At 37.8% G+C, this 9,299-nt stretch overlaps 1 protein-coding gene across 2 annotated transcripts in view; it reads right to left on the bottom strand.

The window, feature by feature from the left end:
* Positions 1-3,590, bottom strand: part of meak7 (MTOR associated protein, eak-7 homolog) — an 8,939-nt gene extending 5,349 nt beyond the window's left edge. The window contains exons 1-6 of one of the 2 annotated variants that reach the window (XM_014033949.1): positions 3,544-3,590; positions 1,813-1,987; positions 1,335-1,625; positions 1,112-1,256; positions 832-1,043; positions 552-738 (exon numbers count right to left, since the gene is read on the bottom strand). In XM_014033949.1, the coding sequence (XP_013889403.1) occupies positions 552-738; positions 832-1,043; positions 1,112-1,256; positions 1,335-1,625; positions 1,813-1,965 (988 nt within the window). In that variant the 5' untranslated portion in view covers positions 1,966-1,987; positions 3,544-3,590. Of the gene's footprint in view, positions 1-551; positions 739-831; positions 1,044-1,111; positions 1,257-1,334; positions 1,626-1,812; positions 1,988-3,288; positions 3,395-3,543 lie in introns of those variants that run through there. The other variant, XM_014033957.1, reaches the window with a different exon arrangement.
* Positions 3,591-9,299: the final 5,709 nt, after the last annotated feature.

Here is a 9,299-nt window from a genome sequence, read left to right as displayed (position 1 = left end):
TATTTATTTATTTATTTATTTATTTATTTATTTATTTATTTATCTATCATATCTTCAAACATCCTATCAAATTTTATTAAGAGGGAAAGCTGCTATAATTTGAAAGGACAACAAATGTTTGTTAAACCGAAAATCCGAACAAATTTGAAGGACAGATGCACTTCAGTAAAAGGTATAAGACTATGGAATAATCTGGAAAATGATTATAAAAACATTGGATCAAATAATTCCTTAAAAAATGATTAAAGCAAAACTGTTAAAGAAATATGAAAATGTTTATTTTGTATTTGTACGAGTTACTGTTTGAGGAGTATAATTTTTTGTTTTGTTTTATTATTTGGTTTATTATTGCTTGAAAGTAATATAATTTTTTTGTAAATAGGAGCAGATATCATAAGATCTTTTTCTTCTTCTGCTGACTTTCCTTTTATTTGATTTGTATTGTTTTGTTGTATGTAATGTGTTTTGTTTTGTTTTTTAAAATGAAATGAATAAATACTATACAAAAAAAAAAACGTTGAAGGGATACCAAAAAGGAATCTTTCTCTTACCCTGGAACTGAGGTTTAATCTCCCAGGTTTGTGATGCAAAACCCCCAAAGACGTGGCCCTTAGTGTCTTTGATGAGCAGCAGGGTCGGACCATGATGCATCAGGCTCGTCACCATCTTGGTGAAGCTCTCCCCGTGCAGGTGTGTGGAAAACACGAGCCTCCAGGGGGCGCTGTAGTTGTCCGGTAACTACAGGGAATCAAGCACAGACATATAAAGTTTTAAAACGTAAATAAAAGGACATTCCAGATGAAAACCTACAATTATGCAACAATCCCCGACCTGTGGAGCCAGAAACATGAGGGTGGGGAGGTCCAGCAGACATTTCAGGTTTGTCCAGGACGTCTCTATGCACGGGGGCAGCAGAGTTGGAGCCACCCAAGAACTCAGAGACACGTTTAAACCTTCAGCTACCAGAATCTCCAAATACGCTGAGACATGGGAGACTCTGAAGAGCCAGTCCTCCAGACATGAGACGTCACAAGTTCCTTGATCTGAGACATCAAAGAAAGCAATTAGGTGTCATAATACCTTAACGGGTTGAATAAAATCAGTAATTTACCTGAAAGTTTGAGCTCAGAACACATCTGTTCTGTCAGGAGTTTAACACCCAGGGAGGTATCACCCATTTGATCAGGATGCCAGCCTTGAAGACGCCCCCTGCAGGTCAGAATATGAACTACAGCGGAAATCAGGTCCTGTAGAAACTGGGGGGGRAAATGCAAGAAGTAAACCTCAGAAATCCATGTTTTGTTATTTCCTCTTTAATTTCCCCCTTTACTCACTTCAGCCACCTGTTCATAGGTGACATATTTTGGTACTCCAGCTGCACTGTGAGACATCGCCAAGACCAGGGGGGCCCSTTCCTCTACAGTACCTCGCAGGGTGTCGGCAAGAAAGACGATCAGTTGTTCCCGGCTGGCTCCGGACGCGGCAGCAGGCAGTTGGCTGGTCTTCGCCGTGTCTGAAGGTGTCTTTTCTGTTTCTGATGGTTCCACCTGTCCCGGGTCCAGGCTGCACATGCCCTGATAAATCCTCTTCACCATGGAGTCTGGTACCAAACTGCCCATTGTGGACTGGAAGAGAGACAACATGAAGGGTGCAAATATTTACAGCAAAACCTTATTACAGTCTGTGCATAAAAATGACAATCAGACACAAAAATAAGCAGAAACCTGTTATTTACAGGAGAAAACGTAGACTTTAAAGAATCAACTAATGTCAGAATCATTACATCACAGTTTTCGGTATTAATATTCCCACCTGAAGCATTTCAAGAGTTAGAGTTTTCCCTGCTTTTCCCGAGGCCCCATCGTTGCCCTGAAGCTTGTCAAACAACCCGTCGACCACGGACCGCTCCTCTGGTCGAAACCGGGCCAGCCGCTTCTGCACCATGACACTGTCACTGTTACCCATAATGCTCTGCAGTCAAACACACCTAAAAAAAAAAGGGCAGAACACAAAAGCAGACATTAAGTTTTCTGTAGGATAGAGACGTCTTTGAAAACAGCTGATAAAGTTTAGTAATGTTTTAAATTTCATTGGGCTTAAGACTCATTTCATGAATACATCAGCTCATTTATTTGACCCTTAATGACAAAAAATAAACAACTTTTCAGAGGGTGTGTTCTGGACAGTCTGCCCGGATTATTATTTTATTGTCCATCACACGTTATTGTATTTTCTACAACTGATGGAGATTTATGCTAGTTACAGATGCACAAACCAAGTTACCAATCTGGTCCATAATGGATGTCTTGTACATGCAGATATGGGGTTAACGGAAATCCCGTATCTGCTTCCACAAGGAGCCGGCTCTTGTAGAAGCCGAACTTTAAAAAACAGTGTTGTGGCAAACATACACATGCATGGTACTTTTGGACCGCAAGAACATTTCACTGTTCTTATAATCATTTAGCTCTCCAGCGGCCCTCTGGGTCAAAAAAAAAAAAATCTGCAAGGTCTCACTATTAAGACTGAGGCTCATGGGTCATTTTGACCTAAGGAGAGCAAGAGAATAAAACCAATTTCTCCTTATAACTTGTTTTGTTTTTCAGGTGCTATTTCAGAGCTTCAATAGCACGAGGAAAAAGGATCAATGCGAACAACAATAAAGATGATGTGATTGGTTAAATAATCTGAACCCTCAACCACCACCAGCCACATTTTTAAGAATTATTATTATTATGTCATGTAAAACATCTGCTTCTATTTCTAATCAAGATTTGCTGTCCAAAATGAAACAAAAGACAGAAAAGTGTGTCTAATTGAACAAACACAAGATGATTTATTAATTAAAAGAGGAACAGAAGATGGGACATCATGTGATGATCTTGTGAAGGGGTTTAACACAAGAAAATATGTGAAAAATATAAATAATCCATGCATTTCTGTTCTTAGATGCGCCTCCTTTCTGGTATATTTTTATACATTTGTTTTTTATAACTAAGGAAAAGCTTTTTTTTTCTGTTCGATCCTTATATTTGTAGCATCATCATTTCTTTTTCCTCCATTAGACTCACATGACTCGTCACGTTGTTTACTACAACCTCTGTTACCGTAGCTACAATGGCGGCCGGTCGATCAAACCCAACGCGAAAAAACGATCAGGATCATTCATAAATATGTCCAGCGCAAGCAAATAGTAAACGTTAAAAATATTTTATTACAGAATAATTTCATTTTACTACATCAAAATATAGTTAACACTGACGTGACGTTGATTAAAAATAATCTCACCATGGTCAACCGTGCTAACTCTGTTGCGCGAGCATCCGAATGTATTATTTGTAAGCAAAAAAGAAACAAAATCTTCGGCTATTGTCCGTCTTCTTGCGATATAAAATGCTAACCCACAACCCGGAACAAATAAATACATAGGTATTCTTGTGTGTCATAATCACGTAAAATTATTTAGGCGTAAAGATATTCTGACGTTTAATGGTAAAGATATATGTTACAAATTTTTCAAATATGAATCAGTGTGTCACTCACCTTCTAACATGAACAGATAACAACAACAACATTGCTGCATCGAGGAGGAGCCAGTTCGGGCAGATAAGATTGACAGTAAAATTACCCAATCAAATCAAAGATGTTTTGGATTTCTTTGTTGTGATTGGACAATGGTGTTGAAAGGCGGGAACATTGTGATTTCCGTCTTTTGAGTTGCGTTCAAGGACAATCACGTTTTTTGCTTAAACGCTGCTAAATGTGGGTCATCGGTGAAACTATTTAATTAACATATTTCTACTTAAATAATGTCTTTTAGATGCAATATCAATTTTTGTAAAAAAGCTTTAAAGGGGACTTAATATGCAAAATTCTCTTTTTTCAGTTTTTTTAAACTTACATTTGGGTCTGTACTGCTTCTAAAAGCAGTCCAAGCACAAAAAAAMCCCTCAAATGTATTTTTGTGTGTGTGTGTTTTGACGTCACAAACTGTACACCAACCCCACCCCAACTAAATATCATATGATTTGTTTTGTTCAAATTTAGTGATAATTTATTAACCTAAACTTAAACCAATTTTGTATTTTTACAAATTATGTTTGCATCATTTCCAACTTTCATTGTAAATCTTCACCCAAACTAAAAAAAWTTTAGTGTCATCTGCGAACAAAACACATCTAAACAACCTCAACACATTTACCAGATCATTCAAGAAACAATTTTGGTCCAAGCACAGAACCCTGTGGAACTCAACATGTAATATCAACAAATTCAGATCTTCGTAAAAACTGTATCCTGTTTGTCAGATAACTAGATACCCAATGTAATACTGGACCTCTCATGCCATATTTGTTCAATTTTTCAATAAGAATGCTGTGATCAATAGTATCAAAAGCTTTCTTTAAATCCACATAAACACTAACACAAATTTGTCTTTGATCAACAGCTGTCGTTTTTGTTCTATCAAATCCATGAGAGCCATTGATGCTGAATTGTTACCTCTGAAGCCATTTTGATTATTACTCAAAACATGTTGTTTATCAATGAGGGTTACAAAAATTATACCAAAATTTTTGAGAACTGAGGTAACAAGGACTAAAGCTGGTAAACATAGATTTCGATATATGCGGTATATTTGTTCCAATCAGAGGGGCTGTAGGCCCAAAAGGAGAAACACCTCCTTGTCCTAAATTAAAAAAAAAAAAAAGTTATTCTGTAACGTTTAGGTTCTAACTCAAACTGAAGAACTCATACTTGTATGAAAAACTGGTATTGGGACACCCCTACACATAACTCTTTCAGCTCCATCCTGCCATCACTTATCAAATACTCACACCCAAAGTCCACAGGGAATGGGAAATAGCCTGCCAATATCCTGTTTGTACCTGCTGCCCCTTAGGCCAGGTCATCAGAAAATAAAAAAAACTGTTCTTGACCATCTAACTAGATTAAATAAAGGTCAAATAAACAAAATAAAGGTGTTGTTGTGTTGTTCTGTTCCTCCTTTCTCCAGCAGAGGGTTCAAACGAGTCGCTCAGCAGAGACAGATTGAGGCTCTCTGATGAAACAGCCAGTGGTTGGGGAAAAAAAAAACACCTTTTATGGGCATGAGATTGAGTGTGCAGAGCCCTCTGAACTGGGTGTGTTGCATTGTWATGAGGTCCTGGAGGACAGCAGGCTCTGCTCAGAGTGAAGGTGAAGTCTCAAACGGGGTAGATAGAGTTAATCAGCTGGAAACTGTTTAAAATCTACATTAATCAGTAAAAGTGGGATGGTTTTCAACAATGTGCCGCCGCTCACGTTTCACACTTTTGTTGAGCCGTGTCCTTGGGTTTCATTATTTTGTCTGTGATGGATATTCTTTCCAGCCCGTGTTTTGTCTCTCTCCCTGTCTTTATTCCCCCCCACCAGTTTTCACGCCTACTGGGATTCGTTCTCACTGTCCTGAACACACAAAACCTTTGAGATATTTACTTGCTTTGACACACTTGGTGAAAAATGCTTCTACAGAGCTTTATGACGAGCAAATAATGTTGATGTGTTGTTTAAACATGACCGTGGTAGTCACAGGGCTGAATCGAAGTGTGCGTGTGAGAGGAAGTGAGGGTGGCAGAATGCTACTTTATAAAGAGTGATGCACTTATCAATTTGATCACTCATCTGATCTTACAAAACACAGGAAAACCTCCGATCAGTCGTAAGAGAGAAGCAGGAGGTCAAAGCTGTAGCACAATTACTCTGTAAAGAAACTGAAGGCAAAAACTACTGCTGCAGTTTTTTTCTCACTCATTTGCTTCACATGCATGAAAAACAGAACAACTGTAGTTTAATTTAAGGCTTTAAAAAAATTTATTTGGAACTTTCAGTAAATGTGGGCGTGGTCACTGTTGCATTTATTTTCTTTGCAGCAGAAGGCCAAATAAAGTTTGGTTGTAGTTCCTTGGAAAGTAAAAAAAAAAAAAAAACACCTCCTGAAACCAAAAGGGGAAATCATCTTTCAAATATTAAAAGTTTTTAATTTGTGCTTTTAAGCAAGGCACAGATGTTACATAAGAACACAAGACAGACTTATTTTACTTCACTGACGTCAAAAACGTTTGTAATTATTCAAAACACAGAGCAGACGTACAGACAAAGAACAAACACTGGACCTCATCAGATCATTGTATACATTGAAAATGTGATAACGCTGATAAAACATGTTTCATATGTTGCCTTTGAGTGAGTTTAATTGATCGGAAGCTCAGAATACTCAAGAAAAGAAACGGATCAAACAAAGTTGTCCCAAAAGAGTAATGATAAATAATCGTTTACAGTTCATTTAAATCTYAACTTCCTGGATTTTTTGTCAGATTTTGCTACAGCTGCAGTGCATTAAAAGGGACATGTCACACAAGATCCACTTTTTTAGCCATTTAATACATTTTGTTGTGTACTTGGAGTCTCTAGGAGTGCACAAGATCTTAATTTTGTCTCACCATGTGCAATGTCTTTAAATCCTCTATGGGTCATATTTTTCAACTCATTCAGTTTGCTCAATTTTATGTTTTATAGCACAGATTTTTTTGTGCTGCTATGTAGTCGTAAACCTCAAACTAGAATGGACCACTCTAGAATCTGGAGGAGGCTGGGGTATGAAGTGCCTCTGGATTTAAAGAAACAGCCTCAAAATGAGTTGATCTGAGACCAGCCTCAGAAAAGGGGCGGGGCTTGTGGAGTTACAATAAGGAGGAATTCAGGCCGAAGCATTGCAGTTCCCCTTTATATAGACCGCAAATGAAGGATTTAAATGTGAAAAAGACGGATTTAAAAGCAGGATATGTTTCCATTAATGCTCAGACACTGAAGGACACTTCTAGCTCAGACTGAAATAGGAGTATATGATCTTGAAGGAAAAACACAAAAAAGTTGGTGGACGTGTCAAATCTTGCAAAAGAGGATTTTTTATAAACAAATCAGGACATGAGGGAAGTGGCTGCAGCTGAGAGTGATGAACAGGAAACAGGTGTGACAGGTGGGAGTGGGTGGAGCAGAGCTGATTGAGGGGGAAGTGTCTGATGGCACAGAATTCAAAACATGTTCCAAGCCGAGGCCCATCTGTTAATATTTATTGAAAAAAATGTTATACACCAAGTTATTCTSATAGAAATACAAATGACCTTCTAATTATGTTTATGTAACATTTAGAACATACATAACTTAATGGTTAAAGAACAAAATAAATTTAGAAAACTTCTTAAACCTTCATCAACAGTTTTATACATTATTTCTTACAGATACATTTGATCACAATACAGCAAATCAGGTAAAACAAAAAAACTAATTAAAAATCCAATTATTTGTCTTTAAAATATAAAGAGAATACAGAAAAAGATCATTAAAGTGCCTGTTTCATGCTTTTCCTTCACAAAAAGTAAAAGAAAACATCTTTACTGTATTTAAAAAACTTGGCATAAAACACTATTTTATCTATTTTGCACATAACTGGCACATTTTTCTTTTGAACTTGGCTCAGTTAATGTGAAACAGGAAGTGACATGAAAATGGATTTCTTTAGGAAATTAAACTCCCTGCTAGTATTTTACATTTAAAGTGTTAAAATGTTAACAGGGGTCAGATTTGGCCAGCGGGCCTCGACGGAGGAACACAAGAGAAAAAATAGCAGAACAATGGGGATATAAGCTAACAAATGACTTAACGTAATTTTAACTTGGTTTAAGGATTACAAGTGTAGTAACATCAGTCTGCTCCTTGTTGCAGGTGGAAACACACTCAGGTCTCAGGCTCGCGAGTCTGAACTGATTCAGCCGCCAACAAGTCGAGACTTGAGGGTTGAGTCTTGTTACTTCTTCTTTTCTCTTCCTCCTCGCTGCTGCATCCCTATAAGGTAAAAGCTTCACTGCTAAGTGACTGAACAGGAAATCTATCATTTGACTACGAATTAGAAAAAAAAAAGCAAAAAGAAGCCACGTGAGAGCTGATATGTTAAATTTGCGAAGACGCCTATTTCTAGAAAGAGGTTCTTTGCGTGCCACTTGTAACTGGCSTCACTTCCTTTTTCTGTTTACTCGGCTCCACTCAGAAACAATCGGAGTGTACAGTCATTCATTTTCATCGACCAGCTTCAGCTCATAAAGACACGCTTTAAAGACTGTTTTTAGATTTCAGAGCTGAGTTTTTCCCTCTCCACACGTCTCACTGTACCTTTACTGTCCTCTGAGTGCTTTGCATGTGTGTACCAAACAATTTGAATGACTCCAGAGTCAAGTTTTGTTTTTGTTTTTTTAAACCTGACCTCTTCCTGTGTCTGTGTGCGTCTGCGTTCACCGCAATGTACCWGCAGCTCATCTTCAAAACTCTGCCCTGCGTGTGTCTTCTGCAAAGAAAAAAAGTCACTAATGTGGGTTTTGTTCTGCCTGCACAAGACAAATAGGACAGCAACAGCCACGGCTTCATTTAGCTTCCTCATTCACTGAAATGCTGAGAGAGTCCAAAACTCATGTTTGTATGTGGGTGTTGGAGCGACGGCTTGCTGTTTGACTGTAAAGTGCAACTGTGTGAAATGAAAACCTTGCAGAAAGAAAAAGAAAGAAAGAATTGTGCCCCTGAGGTTAAAGATATTTTATATCTGAGGAGTATTTTGTCTGATATCTGAGAACGAGGTTCAAACGACAATGCAGGTTAAAAAAAGAGTGGGCACTGGTGAGTCCTTCAAGGGTTAAACACAATAAATGTGAAAATACAGATTATTTAACCAAATTCACATCCTGTTCTGTTTCTTTTTTACAAAAGATTTGTCTTTCCAGAAGCCGAGGCGGCCATGTGCGTGCTCAGACAGGTTTGTTTTTAGTGGAATCAGCAGCCTTCTTGCTTTTCCAAGACTTAATAAAACACACATTCCTAAATTTATTATAAATCTCACAAAAAGAGGGACGAGCTTTGCTCCTAAAATACAATTTAATCCTTCTGGTGAGGTAATATCTCAGTTTCTGGCACAGTTCTTTACAAACTCTTTTAGTGAGGAGGAGCTGAGGGTCATGATAATGAGACACACCGTTCGGCTAAAAAATAAACAAAAATTACAACAATGGCAAAGAAAATTCTCTGAAAGTGCTTGTAAAATCAAAGTCACGAGTCACTAACAGAAATTTTCTTAGCTGACAAACAAGGAGGTAAGAAGAGATCAGATTATTTGTGTAATTTGTTTGTTTGGTGAAACTCCACGTTAGAGAGGAAGCTTCAAACCTGCTGATGTTTGAACTTTTACCTGCTGCTTTTAAAGAGAAGAGGCTTCAGTC

Source organism: Austrofundulus limnaeus, unplaced genomic scaffold (assembly GCF_001266775.1).
Source record: "Austrofundulus limnaeus strain Quisiro unplaced genomic scaffold, Austrofundulus_limnaeus-1.0 Scaffold7, whole genome shotgun sequence".
In the NCBI taxonomy this organism is placed as follows: Eukaryota; Metazoa; Chordata; class Actinopteri; order Cyprinodontiformes; family Rivulidae; genus Austrofundulus; species Austrofundulus limnaeus.
The sequence above is the reverse complement of the archived record's forward strand: the minus strand, read 5'-3'. Positions and strand labels throughout refer to the sequence as shown.